This window comes from Manacus vitellinus, unplaced genomic scaffold (genome assembly GCF_001715985.3).
Source record: "Manacus vitellinus isolate BGI_N305 unplaced genomic scaffold, ASM171598v3 scaffold_87_pilon, whole genome shotgun sequence".
Classification (NCBI taxonomy): domain Eukaryota; kingdom Metazoa; phylum Chordata; class Aves; order Passeriformes; family Pipridae; genus Manacus; species Manacus vitellinus.
Window position 1 is genome coordinate 444,075 of NW_021940854.1, and position 21,001 is coordinate 465,075.

Below are 21,001 nucleotides of genomic sequence, written 5' to 3' on the forward strand. Positions count from 1 at the left end.
TCTGCCTCGCTGTCCTTTTCATCACTGTGAAGAAGCAAGGCCTGGGAAGAGGAGCAGTGGAACCCTGTGCCAGGATCCTGGGTGTGAGGACACCCCTGTGCCCAGCGAAGGGACTCTGCCATCCTGCAGGCTGGGGCAGTGCCAGGCTTGCTGCCCTTCCGTGGGCACAGGGAGCTCCCAGGGAAGCAGGACTCGCCTGTGCAAGCAGTGCTTGAAGCCAGGCAGGAGGAGCTGGTCACTGAACTGCTCTGGGGCAGAAGGGTTGTCCCATCCTTCCAGCGGTTCTGTGGGACTGAGGCAGCCTGGGGACAGCAGCAGGTCCCCAATTGTGCTGCACAACAGTCACATCCTCAGCACAACCGCCGTGTTCTCCTGGTGCTGGACCCGTGGTGTCCAGGGGAACACGTCCCACACCTGCATCAGAAGTTACTGCTTGGAGAGACACCCGAGATCTGTTCCTGGATGAGCCTGTTCAGCCCCTGCTGCTGTAAAGGGGGACAGACGATTCCATTGATGAGGCAGGATAGACCTGGGCTCTGTTATCAGAGCACAGAGAGCTGGACTGATACAGAGAAGCTTTTGATTTACTCTGATTTTTGCAGTGAGGGTTTGTGCTGTGAGCATTGCAGGCTGCATGCAAATGAAGGCAATGTTACCTGACTCTGGCTTGTTGCTGGATTGAGGTTTAATGAGATTCTTTGGTTTGCCTTGTGTCAATCTGTTGTAGTTAAGTGAGATTTCTTCCCCCTACTGTGTTTTGCCTTTGATGCAATTTTGCAACACTTCTTGTACTCCTAAAAGGGCCTTTTGGTGTCTTTGAAAGTTTCTCAGTGCAGCATCTCTCTGGACAGAGTAAATGAAGATTAAACCTCAGCAGATAGCAAGAGAAAACAAGCAAATGTCTTTGCAGAATCAAAATGCAAGGGCAGCAGTGGAGGAGCTCTGAGGTTTGTGTCTTTTGTCTGGGAAACCAGAACACTTGAACAAACCTTTTCCTGGAGCTGGGGGCTGACTGGTCTCTCCAGGCTGGGAGTCTCTGATCTCAACTCAGCTGCTAGTTTTCATAAAATGTGCAGGGACCCCAATAACTGTGGGGCAGCAGGACACTGGGGATTGGGCACAACCACCTCCAGCTCTGCTGTGCAGCCTGGCACTGACTGGCCTTTCTCCACCTGACTTTGTCTGCTGATGAGATCTCATTCATTGCCTGTTCATTCCCATACTGTTTTCCTTCCCAATCTGTGGAATAAACTCTATAAAATCTCTATTATCAGTTTTCATTATGCCCAGGTTTGTTATGATCATGAATTAATAGACTTTATCTTGGCATAAGTCAGAAGGCATCAGCCTCTCTTTTCCCTCTTCATTTGCACAGGGATTAGTTTTAAATATTCTCTCTATGAAGCCGCTTCTGTTGTTTTCTGGCTCTGCTTGGGTTCAGTCTGTTTTAAGCCTCAGTGTTCCTGAAATGCCTCTTCATTATGAGTTCAGAGGAGGAGGCTGTGAACAGAGGAGGAACCTGTTCCTGTGAACCAGGGCACTCAGCAAGCTGGTTTTGTAGGTGCAGGTGTCCTCGTTGTAGGTGAAGTGTCCTCGTTGGAAGTTCTGGGGAACACACAAGTATTTAAACAGCTGCTGGAGAACAGCCCAGCCCAGCCCAGTAAATCACCTGAGCACTTTCCTTTCGTGCCTAAATTGAGGAATCCAGCAGAGTGCTCCTCCAGCTTAAACCCACCTTCCCCCAGGTTGTGATGCTGTTTGCCTTTTCTGTGAAGCTCCACAAGCTCGTTGGTGTTGTACAACGAATGGTTGAGTGTGTTCTGAGCCATGAGCCATCTCTGCTGCAGCTGGTTCTGTGTGTGGTGTTCCCAGCTGGGACAGGTGACAGAGAGGAACAGCCATTCCTGAGTAGCTCACACGTGGATATCACGGCAGGGAAGGGGTGCTGTGCCTGTGGCTGAAGGTGTTCAGGGCTCGGGTGCTGCTTGGGCACAGGGGTGTGTCTGGCTGCCCCCACTGCAGCGGGGAAGGGGGCACACCACGGGTCCCCAGCAGTGCCCAGGAGCTGCCCAGGGCGAGGAACAAACACTTGGCACGAGCTGGTGGTAGATAACCCTGGGGACTCTGGATGGGAGGTGCTGGGGGCACGTGCAGACCGTCCCATCTGCACCAGTTCAGTGTTGGTTCCGTTCCCTCGTGGCCACGAGAACTGCTCGGCTCGGGTGCTGCCCTGCCCTGCAGGACCCTCCTCAGGCACGTCTGTAACTGACCCTGCTTCTTGTCTCTTCCCTCTGTCGTGCACAGATGAAATCCTCCGACGTGGACCAGGAGCTGTTCACGGAGAGCTACTGCAAGGTGTGCAGTGCCCAGCTCATCTCCGAGTCCCAGCGCGTGGCCCATTACGAGGTAGGATCCTCCTGTCCGGGACTGCTTTCCGCAGTTCCGCTCCCAAAACTCGGGATTCGAAGAACTGTTTCTGCTGGTGGCGTCTCCCCCTGCCAGTGATGTCACTGCAGCCGTGTCTGCTGCGTGTCTGGCTCTTCCCTTGGTCTGAATTTGCCAAGTCAGGCTGCGATTTAAGCGGGGCTGAAGGAAACACCCTTAGCAAGGAGAGCAATTAAGAGTGCAGCAAAACGAGCTCAGGTTGTATTAAATTTGCTGCACTGTGCTTTGCTGAGTAGGAATCACTGATTGTGCAGAGAATAGATTAGTGTTTGTGAATGTATTTAAGCACTTAAGAGGTGGCAAGCAATGAACAATTAGAAAGAATGGATTATTAGAGATGCGTTAGAGCAGCAATTAACAGCACTGCGTGTCCTCAAAACAAACTTAAACACATTCCTGTTAAATAAGGAGGAAATTATTGAGGGATATGCTGCTGTAAATCCTTCAGGAAAGGAAGCCCACTGCCTCTCCTTGTGTCAGCACCTGCTCCCTGTGCTGTGGGGAGTGTTCTCCAAGCAGGTCTGCAGCAGCCTGGTGTAGGTCCTGCCATGGTGAGGGGCTCTCAGTGTTCACCCAGTGAGAGAACAGCCATTTTCAGGTTCAGGAGCAGAGGAGGTGCAGGGTCACCGTGTGTGGCTGTGCAGGAGGGCTCAGAGCACAGTCCATCACCCCTTGCATGGTAGGAACTGTGCAGGGACTGTCCTCCCCTGGGGATGTCAGGCCAAGGAGGGATGTGTGAAGTGGTCCAGCCTCTCCTGGAAGACTCCAGGAGAAGTGATGCATGTCTGCATCATCTGTCTTGACACAGTGTATATACAGAGTAAACTATATTAACTTCATGTATTTGTCATATATAACATAGGGATAATATAGGTATTTAGATAATATGGAATAATTTGGTTGGGTTTGATGGCCTTGGTGGTCTCCAACCTGAACAATTCTGTGACTGTGTGTGAAGAGCTGGGGGATGAGGGACCTCTGCACTCACAGGAGCTGTATTTTGCCCCTGCTTTGGGGCACTCAGTGCCTGTAGTGTTCCAGCAGGGACCTGGGAGATGAAGTTTCCCCAGACGTTTGCTCTGACTCAAGTGTTTTGTAATGGATACACGGTGGAGACATTTGTGTGGCCAGTGGAGACGTCCCAGCAGCTCAGTGTCCGTGCTCCGAGGATGCTGTGCTGCATTAATTAACAATGGGAACAAGAATGCTCGTTCCCTTGTAAGGCACTTTACACGTCTTGTTTGGGTGACTTCCTTAAGAGCTCTCCTGTAACTGCTCCTCAGGCTGCCCTGGTGTGCAGCAGAGGTCCCTGGCAGCCAGTGGGAAGTGGAAGGCTGGAGTTTTAGGGACACCTTCCAGGTCTTGCTGCTGGGCACCGTGGGTGCCGAATTTTGCCCCCAGGAGGCAGGAGCTTTGCTGCAGGAATGGGAGCAGCTCCTGGTGAGTGCTCAGCCAATCTCTCTCTCCTCCTCTGCGCCTGTCACTGGAGGTATGAGCTGAATCATTAATTCATAGCAGATGTTTTTGAAACGTGGAAAGCAACACGGTTTTCTGTTGTATATTTTAGTGCGAGGTGTTGTGCTCGTTTGTCATGCCCTGTGAGATCCCAGCAGACAATAATGTCAGCACAACAATGTCATTCCCAGACCTCGCCTGTGGGTTGCATAACACGGAGCAGAGGGGTGAGGGAGTGAGCTGGGGAGGCTGCTCAGGGTGGCCCAGGCGCTGGGGGTGCCCCTGCCCCGGGGCTGTGCCGTGGAGAGGCTCGTCCCTCTGGGGTGCCTGTCCTGGTCACACTTTGGAGTGTGACAGTCTCCTCCTGGCACCTCCTGGAACCCCCAGGCACAGCCAGAGGCTGCAGACCTGCCCGGAGGTGTTCCAGGGAGGTGGAGCTGGGTGCTCCATCCTGCCCCAGGCTGCCAGCCCTTGCTGCCTGGAATGTGAGATTCTGTTTCTTCCTGATTGACAAAGTAGCTGCTCTCTGTTTGCACACCTTTTTTTTTTTTTCCCCTTCTTACTTTTGAAAAAGTGTTCTGTGGTTAAAAACTGATTCTTTTCTGCCAGTCTGTTTTCAGGAGCCCCCCAGGGTGGGCACCCTGGCTGTCCACGGGCACTGGGACCCTCGGTGTCCGTGCAGCTGGGGGTGCTGGGGTTTGTTTTGGTCAGCATTGCCCTTACCCTTCCTGAGCCAGAGCCTGGAGAGAAAGGGGATTGATCCACTGCCTCGCTAGCGCAGTTGAGTGAGCTCTGCAGCCCTTGTGCCAGGGACTGGAATCTTGGCTCTCTGTGCATGCAAAATAAGACATTTCTCTGTAAGAAAATAGAGGGAAACAGCCTATGAAAGGGGGATGTTTTTATCTTGCCAAACAGGAATAGTCAATTCCAATCGCTGTCTCGTCTCCTTCTCCAAATCACCAACCAATAATTCTCTTCTTCTGCACTACTTTGCCAGGATTAAAAAATAATTTGATGTCAGTCACGCAATATTAAGCGATATTATTTCCAAGGGCAAGTGTAGTGGAAAAATGACAAAAGGATCGGGGTGTTTGCAGCATATTTTTGCTTCCAACTTGACATAACAGCAAATACTGCCCTTATTTCATGTGCTTTGTGCAACTGCCTTTCTGGCTTTGTCTGATGCTCTGTCCAGGCTTTCCTTCCCACCCTGGGGAAACTGCCAGGTCCTGCCCTCCTGCCCAGGGTTCACCCCAGGACAGAGCTGAGCCTGGTAGCTGCCTTGGGATATTGGCTTGTACTGACATTCCCGAGCGAGGAAAGGCCTTAACGAGCTCTGTGCCTGCTGTGGTGCTGAGGGTCTCGGGGGGTTGGTGCTGGGCAGCTTTTGTGCAGCTGTGAGAGGTGAGACAAATCTTACTGGGTGGTGTCGGTGCCCGAAAGGGCATGCCTTTGAATATTGTAATTGTTAAAGCAAGTGAGTATCTTAATTCCTCTCTTGAAGTGTCAGAAAACTCCCTTCCCACCTCTGCTGCTGGAATAAAGCATCCAAGTGTGGATGCCTGAGACCAGTCCCTGCTGGGTGATGCTCCCTGTGCTGCCCTCGAGTGCCAAGTGTCCCTTCGGTGCCCTGGCTCCCATTTCCTCCTCGGGAGGGACAAAAGGGACGGGGTGACTGAGTGGGTGGAGGATCACAGAAGAAGGCAGGGTGATGCCACACGCTCCAGGCTGTGCCAGGCAGGTGGTGGCCAGTGCAGGGGGGGTGTTTCACACCTTCTCGTGTCCCACTGTCGATGTGCTGTGCTTGCTGCTGAAAGTCTGTGCCCCAGAGATGGGTTTTTTCTTTGCTGTCTCTGCATCTTGTCTCCCTCTGGAGCCCGAAGCCTCTTTGCTGCTGAATTCTCTGGGGATCATCCGTAAATTAACACTTCCTTCCAGCTCTGTTTTGAGAGAGGTTTATCACTCTGGTGAACTGCTCTGTAAATTAAAAAGCTAAAAAAAAAAAAATAGGGCTAAGGTTTCTTAGTTAGCTCCAAGTCCTCATCTCTGTATAGAAGTGTTCACAGCCATTAGGAAGATGTTACCATTTATTTTCATGTTTCCCCTTGAAAATCCTGCAGGAAAATTACCTCATATGCAAAGTTGCTCTCGGATTTCACCCTGAGCTGCACATTCATCACCACATTTGCTCCTCAGGCTGCTGTAATGCTTTTCTCCATTGTAATCTTTATTGCTTCAGGTGTTCAGATGGTGCTTTGCTTTGCCATTTAAAATGAGGGAAGACACTGGGTCTGGAGGAGGAGCAGCCCGGGAAGGTGCTGTGCCGGTGTCAGCTCTCCCCCTGAGATGAGGGAATGTGCTTGAATGCTCCCGGAGCAGCAGGGGAGGGCAGAGGCAAGGCATGTTAAAATTCAAATGGGCAGGGAAGTGGGGAGAGCAAATGAAGTGCCGTGCCCTTTGGCTCCTCTCCGGAGCTGAGTGCTCTCTGGAATTTCTCAGCCTGTCTGGGGAGCGGAGCGCTATCGACAGCCCCATCAATACTGCTCCTCTGCGGGGGCTGGAGCAGTGCTGGGGTTAATCTGCTTCCAGTGGGGCTGTCCTTGGCTGGAAACGGCATGAAGCGATGGCTTGTCTGAAGGAATAATAAACATTGTTTACTATTGGCACATTAGTGCCTTAAGGATCAAGATGTGTGTGCTCAGAAAGGCAATCCTGTGTCTGAAATATTAATGCGCCGCAAGAGCACATACTCTATTTAACAAAATAAATGCTGTGCTAGAAAGCAAGGAGCTGGAATGTTCTGTTTCTGCTCCCAGCTCCCTGCGTGAGATGCTGCAGGCATTTCCAGGATGGAGGAGTGGAAGGGATGTGCCTCAGCTGGAAATAAGGGCTGCACTGGGCTATCGTGTGTCGGGGCTCTGCTGATGTCAGGGACCATGGAAGGGAAGGTGACATTTGCTGGCCATGAGCTCTCTCCTATGTTCTGCCACTGCTGCTGCTCACCTGTCACGTTGTGTCTTGCTTTGGCGGCAGTAATGTGTAAATCCTTCAGAGGATGAAGGAGGAGGGGACGTCCTACCTGTTGTTCCTGCGTCCTTCCCCACCACTGCTGGGATCTGCTCTGCCATGGTGTTCATGGTTTTTGGTGGCTGCTCAGACATTGCTGTTATCCTGCAGATTGTGCTGGTGTTGGGTAGGAGAACCTTGGCTCGAGGAGGAAAAGCTAATGAAAGCGTGTTTGTGTTGCAGAGATGATGAAGGTGCTGCTCTGTTCTTTGTCTGTGCACACACAGGCCTCCTGCAGATTCCTTGGCACCCACTTCGTGTCGTGGTGACAGCCCCAGCTAAAATATGTTGAGGTAAATGTGGTCACCCACTGTACACGAGGGAGGTAGGTGGGTGCCAGTGTTTTAGGGCACGGGGCTCGTGCTGCCATCCTGCCCAGAGCCCATATGGACACGCAGCACAGTGGCAGCTGCTGGGTCACGTGTGCTGCAGGAACCAGTGGAGATGGGGTGGGACTTCACAAGGCTCTGTGTTACTGCTCTGCTGTCAACATTTATGGCTGAGCATTACTTTTAATGCACTCCCAGCATCAAAATCTACTGCTAAACAGCAGCACCAGCGGAGCAGATGAAGCCCTGTGCACAGCTTCCTTCCCAGGTACCTCTGTGCAGAGGCCTGGTGCTGCCTAAAAATAGCTGAAGTTCCAAGGTCCTTCCAGAGCAGTAGTGAAATGCTTGGGGAATGGGACCCCAGGGTTAGCAGCAATGGAGAGGCACCAGGGATGTCACATTGAGCCTGCACAGAATGAAAGCAGTGAAAGGTTGCTCTGCTACCCACGAGGGGCTGGCTCTGACCAGCATCCCTGGGAGAAGTCCTGCAGCTCTTGTCTTTCTGTGGCATTCCCCTCCTGCTGCACAGGAGGGCACCTCTTCCTTCCAGGTATTCACTCCTGCTGTCTTTAAAATATCAGACTTGCAGCCCGTGTTTGGGTGGGGGCTCCAGGTGTTTGAAAGCAGAGCCTTTAGTTGTCTCTGTGTGCTGTGACAGGCCCTCCCCCATGGGCTCAGGGCTCAGGGCTCTCAGGAGTGACTGGCACTGACGTGCTGTAACTGGGGTTTGTTTCAGACAGGGAGGATGGGATGGGAACAGTGATGGAATGGGAACAGTGATGGAATGGGAACAGCAGCATCCCTGCTGGTGCTGCAGAGCCAGTCCCAGGCAGCTCGTGCACACAGGAGATGCTGCATCTGTGTTAACTCTTGTTGCCCACCTGGTGCTGGGATGGTGGGGCTGTGCCAGTGGTGAAGTCCACCCACACCTTGAATGTTGGTACCAAATGGCAGCGTGGCCTGAGCTGAGGAAGCTGAGCTGCAGTTGCAGGCAAGCAGGAAGGGTTTAGTTTGCTGCACAAAGCACGTTTGAGAAGTTCCCAACCTGCTTGCTCTGTCCCTGCATCCCCTTTCCCTTGGCTTGTTCACAGAGTCATAGAATGGATTGGCTTGGAAGGGACCTTTAAAGGTCTAGTCCAACCCCTGCCAAGGGCAAGGACACCTTCAGCTCGATCAGGTTGCTCATGGAGGTGCACTGGCTGGAAAAATCCCTTAGTGCCAGTGGAGAAGTAAATGCATGGTTGTGTTAGTGTAGATGTAAGATCCACTGCAGAGGGAATGTGAGGGAGGGATGTGAGAAGGGACTCCTGGTAGGTTTGGGGCGGAGCAGATGCCTGGGATGACCCCGGTTGTGGGGGACAGGTCTGTGGGTGCTGGGACCACGTGAGCCAAGTTCTGAGCCCGGCTGCTCCTGCCACACTGCTCCAGCAACAGCCTCCAAGGAGAGTTATTTCCTCTCTGCAGGATACCCAGCAGCGTGTTGGACAAGAAATGCTTTGAGTACAGTCAAAATCAATAGAGGACGTGGTGAAGTTAAAGATCACAGCTGAAATGGTGATTCCCGAGACAGAAAATTCATGCTCAGGATCCCCACTTGGAGTCAGCTTGGCAAGCTGGGAGGAGTGATCACAGATGTAGGGAAGATGAAGTGAGCTAGTGGTTGCTTGGCTGAATAGATCATCAGTAATTACCCTTACATGTAAACAAATCAATGTCCAAACCAGTAATGTTCTTCTCTGCTGCTTTGAAGCAGCTGGTTTGATGGGGGTGAGAATTCAGCTGAGCACTCAGGAGCTGTGGACACAGATCTGTGTGCCCAGGAAAGCACAACCACCAGGAGACGCTTTTTAAAAAATTAAACTCACGGAGGAAAAAAGGGGCAGTTGATAGAAATGACCATAAATTATAAATGAGGCTTTGCAAAAATCACAAAGGAAGAAAAGGGGCATTGACAGGCAGCAGTGTCTGGAATAACAGCCCGAGTTTGGCTCTGCGGTGAACCACGGGGAGCTTGACAGGGTTTGCTGGTCGCGTGGGCAGGAGAGGCAGAAAAGGGAAGGCGTTTGCTGAAAATACTTCTGCCCTCTATTTAAAAAACGCAGAGGATGTTGTTATATCACAGAGGGAGGAATAGATTGGTCCTGTTCCAGCAGAAATTCGGGAGCTTGTCAGGCAGCGATTATGAAATCCAGAATGTTGTTGTTGTTTGAGTCGGCAGGTCCAGGAATTAACTCACGAGCCAGTGTTTGGAGTGCACTGGCCACGCTCTGCACCAGCACTGCTGACCCTCCATGGCCCGGGAAGGGGGAGGAAGTTTCCAGGAGGAAGCGAGTGCAGAGCCAGGCACGGCAGCTCTGGGGGACCCGCACTGGGAGCTGGAGCCCTCCAGCTTGGCACAGCTCCTGGGCACAGCAGGCTCGGGAGAGGGGCTGGAGGATGATGTAATGGGGTTTCTGCATAAGGTTTGGAGAACTGGGCCAGCCAAAATAACTTTCTCTCTTTTGATGAGATTACAGGCAGGGCCAATACAGATAATAAAGTTGGTGTAACCATGTGACTGCACGTTGCATGGCAATTTAATTAAGAAACTGCCAGCGCACAAAAAAATCAACACTGTAGACTAAAAGGATTAAAACCCACCCGATGGGTTTGTAAAAAGAATTTTTTACAAAGTAAGAGGAGCTGCAGCCATTTGGGCTGTCAGGGTGGATCCCTCCCTGATCTCCCACTCGTGTCTCCAGTGATGCTCGGTGTGGCCACGGGTCCCCCAGGGCTGGGAGCCCCGGCCTGTGGCTGGAGAGGAGGTCACAGAGCAGGAGGAGCAGGAGGGGAAGGACAGACTGATGGAAACCACGGAGCTGCCAGCACAGGAGGGAGCGAGGATTGATGAAGGGATCTGTGGGGAACGGGGAAATGAGCTCAGCTGCCAGCACAGCGTGAGGGAAGCTGCAGAGATGGTTGGTTTGAACCTGGCTGGGGGGACGGGAAGAAGGCCCTCACAAATGGTGAAGTGCTGAAGTGTTTCAGACTGTCAACTCAGCTTGGATCAGCAGTGCAGAGCGGGAGCAGAGCCGGGGCTGCAGTGGGGTGCTGAGCTCGTGTGGTCTGCTCGCCCAGAGCCCTGGGCAGACACAGGGCAGGGGGATCTGTGTGTGTCTGAGCAGCCTCGGGCTGCTGCCTCAGCTGGGGACTTCTGGCCGTGGGAGGGGAGACGGGTCAGTGCTCCCCAGGGCCGTTGGTAGAAGGGATGAGCAGCCCCTCCATCATCCAGGGCGAGCAGGGCTGTGCATCCCAAACCAGCCCTGCCTGCAGCTCCCCAGGCCCTGCCAACTGCCCCTGTTCCCACAGAGACCTCACTGCCTGCTCTCGCCTCTTGCTCCGGGCACAGTGTGCTCCAAAACCTGATTTATGCAAGACCAAATTGCATTTCATAGCACAGTTTAGCTCTGCTTTGCCCTTTTATGTTTCAGAGTTGAATTGCCAGAACTCTGCTGTCTCTGCCACAATCTTCTGTGTTAGAGTAGATTTGATAGAGATAGAAATGATCCATTTATTTACTTTTATTGATGAGCCTTACAGTGGCACATGAGCTTGCAGTGCAGAACTCTGCAGCAGCTATGTGAAAACAGGCTCTCTCTGAGCTCCCTGCATGGCCAGGGCTGGTTTTCAAGCTGACAGTATTAAGCCAGACTTCGTGCCTTTGAAAGGTGCTGTTCCCACTGGAGACAGGGAAATGAAGTGAAAATGCCTTTGGTGTAACACTCTGTACAGCTACAAAAGAAATATTCACAGGCACAGAAACACCCCTATTGCACCCAAGATGAGGTTGTGGTGGCTGTTGGAGGTGCCTCCACAGGCAGGGTGCTGGTTCCAGACTGTGGATTTGACACATGTGGCGAGGTTTTGTCTTTTCTAAGGCTTGTGCGTGTGGTGAGATGGATCAGAATGGAAGCTGGAGGTGCCCAGATCCCAGTTTATCCTGGTTTCCTGGCTCCTGGTCGTGGTTCTTCCTTTGGCCCCGCTGTGTGTCTGGCACTTGCCCTCCTGGTGCCTTGGAGCTGCAGGTTTGCTTTGCAGAGGGAGAGGACAACCCACGGGGCTGTTTGCGAGCAGCACGCCAGGAATAATCACTGTGCTCCTGCTGTGCTCCTGCCGGGGTGCTGGGATGATAAATACACATGTAAATGTAGGAAATACCAGAGATAAAATGGATGACAAATGGGCTGTGCTTCCCCCGCTCACCACGGACGTGCAGAGGCCAGGGAGGATTCTGAGCTCTGCTTTTGTAACCGTGGGGTAATGAGGCTGCATAAGGAGCCGTGTGGTTTTAGATCTTGCCAAACATAAGTCATTTCCTTACCTAGGCTTTCGTAAATCCAAACAAATGCGTGAGTGGAGGTGAGAGGTGTTTCACAGAGGGCTGAAGCTTTGCTGCCCTTTAACGCCAACATTTGGGGCATCTTTGTGGCCCAGCCGAGTGCCACGGAGCAGAACCACAGTAATGATTCCTCTAAACATCTTGCCTTTGTGGTTTGCACACGCCCAGCAGCCCCCACCCCAAACATTTCACCCTCTAAAGGAGCAGGCTGTGGCTGTGTGTGCGTGTGGGCATCGTGACGTGCTGGATGAACTCACCCGAGGGAAGAGCCTCGTGACTGTGGGGAGGATGACTCGAGGGAGGCTGGCTGCTCTGCGGGGTGTCAATGCTCAGGGAAGGAATTCAGCTGAAGAGCTCAGGCCACATTGCCTGTGTGGGGTGTTGGACTCTCCCTGACCGCGGCCGAGCAGCGGGAGCGCCGGGAGCGCCGCCGCCCCTCCGTCCCGTGCACTTCAAACATCTATTTGGTCATCTCCTAATCACACAGCTCTTGCTGCCTGGGCTGCTCATCTGATAGCTGGAGCTTTGAGGTTTCCTGCACTTAGCTCTGGCCGTGGCAGGTCACACTTGCTAAATGCAGCAGGAGGACAAGCTGAGGGCAGATACTTGACGTTATTTGTCTTGACTGATTTGCTCCGTGGATAAAAATTATTGTATAGTCCCATTTCTGCACACAAATACAAATTATAGCTCCCTGCAAATTTAGCTCCAAGTTCATACCGCAGGAAAAAGAATTTTCCAGAACACACTGATGATAATTTAGTGTTTTAAAGTTGCGGCTCTGTGATCTGAAATTATGGTGTTGCAGTGCTGTTGTTCTGTAGGGCAGTCAGAAAGGGGAGATTCAGAGGAGGCATTTGCACAGTAACAGCTGCCCACATATCTGGACAATATGCTGGGTGCAGGTATTTCGTGGCTGCAGGTATTTCATGGCTGCAGGTATTTCCTGGCTGCAGGCTTTTCCTCCCTGCATCTGCTGGAAGACAAGAACTGACTGTAAGTCAGGGTTTTAAAGGTTTATGTCTGTGCTCCTGCTGTAGAAGCTTTAAAATCTTCCTTTGCGTTTTGCAAGTCCCAAGGGTTTGCTTTGGCTGCTGCTGCTCCTGGCACGACCAGGGAATCTCCCATCCCCTGTGACCCTCACCTGCCCAAAGGTGAGGGTGAGCTCCAGCCCTGCCCAGAGGCAGCATGAAACCTGCTCATGTGTCCCTCACGGGAGGTTTTATACCCCTGTTATATTTTATCATTCTGGAAGTGTAGGAGCTGTGGCTTTGGTTTGTGTGTGTGTGCCTCTGACCCCTCACGATGCCATCCTGTCCCCACCTGAAGCTCAGTAACCCCATATTTTGGGTAACAAATGCTGCCCTTCCCTCGCCACCTGATCCCCCCCGTGTCTTCGAGGGGCTGCAGGCAGCAGGACTTAGGGGGTGGCTGGGGTGGACCATTTCCTAATGGCAGGAGTCCCAGTCATCCCACAGCTCGTTTCAGCTGGGTGCAGAGCTCTGTGAAACCTCTGTGGGGTGCAGATGCTCCTCGCCTGGGTCTTTCCCCCTTTCCTGCTCCGGTGTTGGATACCTGTGCTAAGGGGGTGTGAAACCTGACTGTGGGTTGCTTTGGTGAGCACAGCAAGAGTCTCCTGCTCCTTGCAACTTCAGTTCTCCTTTTTCTTCTGTTTCTGTCTTGCAGAGTCGGAAGCATGCCAGCAAGGTCCGCCTCTATTACATGCTTCACCCCGTCGACGGAGGCTGCCCGGCGAAAAAGCTGCGGTCAGAAAACGTGGGTACAATCCAAGTCCCTGCTTATCCAGCTGCTTTGTGACTCACTGACTCTGGGCCACAGCGTGCTCTCTGTTACGGGTGCAGGTGATCAGGTGCCCAGAGGTAACATTCAGATTGGCTGAAATGCAGAGTAGCTGGAAAGAATTTTCAATAAACCGCACGAGAATGATGCGCATCAGCCACAGGGATTGCATTTTTGGTCACTGGATGTTCTTTCGTAGGACCAAACGTGCTGGTAGCAGGTGCCCAGGGCTGACTCCATTTCAGTGTGGTGGCTGGGTTTGCTGGTGAGCACCTGGGGCAGGTGATGGGGAGGATGGGGGCTCCAGGAGTGGGGTGGTGGCCACTCTGGGGTGCTGCTGGCAGGGCCTTTGGGGTTGCTGTGCATGGAGCAGCACTGGGGTGAAGTTCCCAGCACGCAGCATCCAAACCAGTTCGGTGTGACTGGGGCTGAGCACTATTGATATTTACTGAGATATCTTTTGCCCAAGGAATCTGAAAGCTCCTTCACACAGTAATTAAAACGTAAGTGTACATTTCTGTTGCACATGGAGTACTTGCAGTTGCAATCTACCCCTTGACAACAGGATCTCACTGCATTTTCATTGAGTTATTAATGACAGTGTGAAGGGCTCAGTGGGCAGGCACATGCAGACTGGGAACATGATCCTCCAAGGGGTTTGATTGTGTCTAACAAGGAACCACATACTGCATGTGCATCTCAGCACAGGGATATGGAGGACAGAGAACCAACCAGACCTCAAATAAGTCAAAGTTGAACTATTTCCCATTTTTTTTCTGAAAGGCAACTTGGAGAAGGAGTGTAATTCTGTGTTTGCTGATGCTTGTGCCAAGGGAAACCCTACTGGGGGGTGGATTAGTGAGTCCTCGTGCTCTAGGTGAATGCTGGGCTAGGCCAGACCTAAATTCTAAAATTATTTGTGTTATGAAAATATAGCAGGGAAAATCTGCCAATGTTTACAGCTCAAAGTGGGCTCGTTGCTGATCAGATATTACCCAAGCCTTTGCATTTAGAGAGAACAGAACTGTTTAGGACATCTCAAATGCTGCACAGTGACATCCCTGCCACGGACACGTGTGGCTGTGGTGCCTGATCCCAGCAGTGTCACTGGGCCGTGGCACAGCAACTCTATTGAGTATTAGAAATAATCCACGAAAACCAATTAAATTCGTGCAGAAGTATCTGCAACTTAAAAAAATGAATATTTGCTTTTTTTTTTTTTCCCCATCAGAACTGTTCCATGGCTGTGTGCCACTGGGTTTGTGTCCTGCTGAGCACAGAAACAGCACCTTGTCCCTCTGGCAGCAGGAGGGAGAGGCAGCTGCAGTTGTGGAAACTCGGTGCAATGGGATCGGAGGCAGCATTTGCTTCCTGACCTTCCTGTGAGGTGAAGGGTAGTGCTGTTTGCTGTTGGAGGGCTGCAGAAACACCCTGCGTTCCCAAAGCACCCGTTAGCCCTTTGGAGTGAGAAGCAGGAGGCTCATACAATTAGTCCTGTGCTGGATAAGGACTCGGTTGTTGTGCTCTTCGTTATTGGTTTAATTTTGTGTGGAGGAGGGGAAAAAACCCTCATGGCTTGACCTTCCGTTTTAAATTTCTGCTTAACATTTCAGCTGAAAGTCATCTGAGAAGGTGTCAGGGCCCTGCTGAAATCAGGAGTCCTTTCCTCAAGTCCCAGGATTGGTAAATCAGGTTTAATCAGCCTTTTCTCGCTGCCTTTAACTAACAGGACCCTGTTTATGATCAGAACAGACATGATGAAAATGTCTGATGTGTTATGAAACATGTTTTTCGTCATGGGAGAAAAGCCTTCAAATCCTTTCTAGCCCTACTGGTACTGTGGGATAGTAAATTGCTTTAACCAGCTTCGGGAAAGGGCTCATAACAGTGAGGATGAATGGTCTGAGGGAAGGCAGCAGGATATTAGATTCTGTGGCTGGGGTGATGTGTGTCCTGCCAGGCAGTGCTGGGGGTGGTGGAGCCAAGGGCTGCCTCGGGAGGCTCAGCCTCAGCTCCCCATCAGTGAGGAAATCACAGTCCTGAACCCTTCTGGGGCAGAACTGACCATGTGCTGTAGCTGCAATCTTCAGCACCTCCACTGAGACCAAGGGGAAACAACTGGCTTTAGGGCCAGTGTTCTTACTGTGTCTTTTGTACCCTACCAGAGGTTTGCAACCAAAGCACCCAGTACTGGTTTAGTGAAAGAAATCAGTGATGGAAGACTTTAATTCGTTCTCCAGCAGGTTTAAATGCCCACAGAGACACAGCTGGGTGGTGGTAGCCGGGGTCTCTTGGGTCATCCCATCCTCCCCAGGCTGCCAGTGGCTCTGCTCCTGCCAGAGTGGGGACTGTGGGACATGTGCTGACCTTGTCACACCCCCACGCTTCACTTGGGGCTTGTTGTTTCTCAGTGTTTCAGCTTTAGGGAGCCATAAACTGGCTCTTTTCTTGTGCCATGAGAAAAACAGGCTCCAGAGTGGCAATGGCCTGAATTTCCTATGGAGCGTTGCAGAAAGCAGCCCTTTAATAGCAGCACCTTCATGCACAGAAAATTAACCCAAATTTAAAAGTTATTTTGCAGTGCTTTCAGTGCTGTGGTTCATACTGCTGTAGTCAAGGGCTTGTATAATCTTTTCTTCTTAGTAAAGCCTAGGAAGTGAAGACAGCAGATTTGTATCTGTGGAATAAAAATCCTAACTTTTCCTGTGGATTGCTTAAGGAACACCCAGCAAAGGGCTGCAAGTGCCTGGCCCTGTGTGGGGATTATGCCTTTTAGCAGCTTGTTAACAGGCAGCCGAATAACTGAAGTTAATTCTGTTGGATGTACGAGACTGGCTTTGAAGTTTCTAATATCACAAAAAGAAGCCCTATAAATTAGGCTGGCTCGGCACAGCTGTGGAGGAGGGGGAAGAGGTGGGATGGCAGTTTTGGGAGATGGATGCTCTGACTCCCAGCCCGTGGTGTGCTCTGTTGTGTGAAGCTCCTGTGCTGTGTCATGGCCAAGGTTCGGCTGGAGAAGGCTCAGGGAACGAGGGGTGGAAATGTTCCCTGGCTGGGCCTGGCAGCAGAGGGTCAGGGAGCTGCTGGGTGGGCGTGTGGCAGCTCAGAGGAGCTGTCAGTGCCCGTGCACTGCTTCAGCCCGGGCTGGCACGGGAGCTGGGCAGGGATGGGCAGGGATGGGCAGGGATGGCAGGGATGGGCAGGGATGGGTGGGCAGGGATGGCAGGGATGGATGGATGGGAGGGATGGTGGGCAGGGATGGATGGCAGGATGGCAGGGATGGATGGCAGGGAATGATGGGCAGAGATGGCAAGGGATGGGCAGGGATGGATGGGCAGGGATGGATGGGCAGGGATGGCAGGGATGGGGGGGTGCATCCCCGGGGACCAGGCGCTGCCCTGTGCCCCGGCTCGGGTGTCCTGGCAGACAAGGCGTGTGATTTCACCAGCTGGCTGCACAATCCTGTCAGCGCCGTGTCATTCGGGGGGTGACAAAAGACACCCGGCTCGGCTTTCCCGGCCCCTCCGGTTACAGGTAAAACAGGCGCTGACAAATGAGACGGCATAATTACCCTTCAGGGCTGAGCAGCCTCTGCTCCGTGCAGGGCCTGAGGGTGCAGGAGGGAAGGGAGGGGATGGTGGAGGAGGGAAGGGAGAGGATGCTGCTGGGAGGTGATGCTGCTGGCAGAGGACAGACAGAACATGGGTAAATGCTTAACAACACCTGAGCCCAAACACCTCGTGTGCCCTGCTGAGGAGGAGCAGTTCTTGGTGTGTGCAGCTGGCTGTGAGGGAGCAGAGGTCTGTCATGTGTGTGCAGAGGGACTCACAGACCCACCAAGAGTTTGGGGGTGACCCTCCTCCCCTGCCCACTCACTGAGGTGCCCACCCAGAGACATGGGTGAGCCCGGGTGAGCTGTGCAGTGAACTGTGGGTCAGTGTAAGTGGGACCCTGGGCTCTACGTGAGGTGTTGGAAGGGTCTTTGAGGGGGGTTTTATTTTCTTCTTTTTAACTGCAGTCTAGCTGAGAAAGTAGGTTGGAAAGGGAAAAGTGTCACTGAAGAGCAGCCCTGGCAGAGGAAGAGACCCTGGTGCATTAACACCGAAGTGTATCAGCTTTTCAAACGAGCTCTGTTGGAGGCTCTTTATATGTTGCCACCACTGATGATCAATAGAGTGTGGAAATTTTTTACTCTGCTCTTAACTTTCAAGTGATTTCCCTTTGAAGGCATAAAATGTCTTGAGAGAAAGCTATTTAAAAGAAGTGCAAATTACACTCAGAACAGTACTAATCACCTCTTGAGATTTCTCCCTAAGGTTTAAGTTGATTTACAGTTATCAACAACAAAAAAAGTGATGAAAATCAGTCATTTTTCTAATAGTGCTTTTCTGGGGGAGAAGATGACCTTCAGTGGTGGGTCAGGTGGGTAGGTTCACCCAGAGCTGGTGTCAGATCCTGCTGAGGGGACATGCATGATTCTGGCCAGTTCATTTGCTTCTCCCACCTGCACAGAGGGTTGTGCCCCCAGGTCCTGTCCCCCAGGGGTTTTGGGGTCTCCTACAGAAGTGCCTCGGGGGGAAGTGCTGGTGTCAGAGGGCAGGGAAAGCTCCAGGTCTGCGGGACCTCAGCCAGAGAACAGGAATAAAGGCTGAGGGAAGGGAGGCTGGGGGATGTGCCAGGAGCCCTGTGGCCGTGGGGGACACAGGTACAGGCTGAGCTCCCAGCACAGAGCAGGGTGAAGGTGCTGGGCAGTTGGAGGTGTCCCCTGGGCAGGGCTGGGACCGGGCAGGAGTGAGGTTCAGAGACACGAGGAAGGGAAACCTCTTGGCAGCCGTGGCCTTGGCATAACAACCTGGATTCCTCTCTTCCTTCCCCGTGACTGTGCTCGGTGGGCTTACACACCTCCTTTTTTGTCTGTGTTTTTGTCTCCACCCAGGGCAGTGATGGTGACTCAGTGGATAAGAACAAATGCTGCACACTATGTAACATGTCCTTTACCTCAGCAGTGGTGGCCGAATCGCATTACCAGGGGAAAATCCATGCCAAAAGGTTAAAATTGTTGCTAGGGGAACAACCAGCATTAAAGGCCACAGGTAGGTGCAGAGGCAGCGAGCGGAGCAGGAGGGGCTGGCGTGGGGGGCACGGGCTGTGCGGGCAGAGATGGGCACAGCCTGGATGGCTGAGTGGTGGTGGCTGGCAGAAGCAGCTGTTCCTTTGTGTTGCTGTCATAACAACCTTTAAACATTGCTGATGCTCGTTATTGTCTGCTTTGTTCGTGCAGATGAGGGGTTTGTCAGCCGGGGCTGGCCCTGGTGTGAGAGCCCTGTCTCTGGCTCCACGCTTCCCAAGGGTTTTTGCTCATGGAAGACAATGTCTCTGCTGGGCACAGAGAGCCAAGCCTGGCTTTAATTATCAGCAGTTACTCGACAGCTCCGCTAATACATTTAATAAACCTTTGGTGTTGCTGTACAGAGCAGAGCATAAGCTGTGCTTACCTCAGAGGGAAATCCAGGCTTTAAAAACTCTTGGATTGATTGTCTCTTGATTTTTGCCCAGATGGGTTTTGTGCTTTCCTCCACAGTGGTTCCACTAATGCAAGCCTATTAACTTTCACATTTAAAAAGTCAAGTGTTGGAATCGGATAATTTAACCATCTTATTGTTTGCTTAACCATAAAGTCCCTGAAAAACGCTGATAATCTGTGGAAAAAAAAATAATTCCTCTGTTGTTGTGGGGATCGAGAATGCTCGAGCAAAGCACTCCCTGTTCTTCAGGAAGGATCCCTGGGCTGAGGTCCTGCAGGCAGATGTGACCCAGAGTTGCTGCCCTGGGCCCTTCCATTTCAGGGAATAGCACAGAGAGTGATTCCCATGTGAGCTGATGATTTGGATTCTCCCGTGGGGACTGTGCAGGCAGGTACAGGGACCACAGGGCTTGGCCAGGGCAGGGCTTGCCAAGGGCTGCAGCCTGGCACTGTGTTTTGGTCTCACTTTTGAATCGTCTGGATCAGCCTCACAAGGCTCTAAGTGAGCCACACTTGGTGCTCCAGAGTAATGGGCTCTTCAGCCATCCTAATCACTGGGAAGGAGTAACTCAAGGACTCATCAGCTCTTCCAGGCACTTGATCTGGAAGATGAAGCTGAGCTCAGGAATACATTAATAAGCACCTCCTTGCTCTCCAGGAGTTCTCAGAGATGAGATGAGATGTGCTGGACACAGCATTTTTCTGGGCTTCCTAAAATCACCCAGCATTTTTCCCACTGGATTTTTGTCCCAGTCCTTTGTGTCTGGCACCAGGGAGCTTTAATTCTGTCAGACAGAGCTTCAGAGACTCCAGTGCTCGTGAGTCTTGGGAGTCAGCTAAGCACAGCCCTGAGTGTGCTGGATGCTCCTGGGGAAGATATTCTGCTGCTTGATATTCTGGGGTTTCTGCCTCATCAGTCCTGAAGAAAATCACATTTAGTCTCAGTCTCCTTGCAGAGATACACCTTCCCCTTCACTGTTACCCTCCAAATGGAACACAAATCTCTCGTTCTCTGCCGGTGCTTTCAGGGAAGGGAGAAGTGCCCCAACCGTCGGGTTTCTCACAAAAACGATGTCTCATCGTGACAGTGAGGTAGTTGTGATCTTTCCTGTTGCTCTGCTCTACAAGGTTGTACCCCTCAGAGGCTTTATGTCACTGCCATTGCTGACGAATTCCTCTAGTCATCTCCAACATCCTCTGTCAGCTTGCATCCCATCATCACCAGGAGCTACAAACCAAAGAGTTGTGGGGGAAAAAGCTGCTGCCTTCATTGATCCGAGCACAGGGGCCTGCAGGGATTGTTCCAGGCAGGTGGCAATAGTCCTGGCTTTGGGACACCAAGGGGGGCAGAGTAAATGGCTTTTGGGTTTGGATGCAAGGATCTGTCCAGCAGTGGCTGGGGTCTGCCTTAGTCCCACATTTCTGGGATTTCTTCTGAAGAAAACCGAGTTTCCCCAGTGCCCCCTTGTTGTGGCTCAGTTATTTCTTGTCCTCATGCTGGGTTCCTGGAGCGTGCCAATGGAAAAGTTGGGTGCCATTTAAATCCAGCTCAGAATAAAAAGCTTTGGATGTGAGAAAGGAGTCAAACGTTAGTTCATCGCTGGAGTGCTAAAGTGTTTCTAACTTTGTATTTTGCCTCTTGCAGCAAAGTAAGACTTTCTCACTTCCCTCCCACAGTGAAAGGGAGCGTAAGGCAGACTGTCATGAGCTATTTAGCATTTTGAAATACTTGAAATAGTCAAACTCGCAGCTTTTATGTTTGTGTTTTAGATGGAGAAACATTTTTAACGTTTGACGTTTTGTGAGTGTTTATTATTAATTTTCGTGTCGCTGCTCGGGGAATGATGGCATTTGCTGTTCTGCAGCAGTTATGTAGCACATATCAAACCAATGAATCCACGTTTGGGGAGAAGTCAGTTTTCATCTGTTTCTCTTCAGGAGGATTTGGTGAATTTGGGACGTTTGCATTAACTGCCAGGCCAGCTCAGCACACCTTAGGGGTGG

The 21,001-nt window shown here is 51.8% G+C and overlaps 1 protein-coding gene across 1 annotated transcript in view; it reads left to right on the plus strand.

Moving 5' to 3' along the window:
* The first annotated feature begins 2,304 nt into the window (after positions 1 to 2,304).
* ZMAT4 (zinc finger matrin-type 4) overlaps positions 2,305 to 21,001 on the plus strand; it is a 30,349-nt gene continuing 11,652 nt past the window's right edge. Inside the window, exons 1-3 of the mRNA XM_018085803.1 lie at positions 2,305 to 2,406; positions 13,360 to 13,449; positions 18,410 to 18,566. Coding sequence (XP_017941292.1) covers positions 2,305 to 2,406; positions 13,360 to 13,449; positions 18,410 to 18,566 — 349 coding nt within the window. The remainder of the gene's footprint in view (positions 2,407 to 13,359; positions 13,450 to 18,409; positions 18,567 to 21,001) is intronic.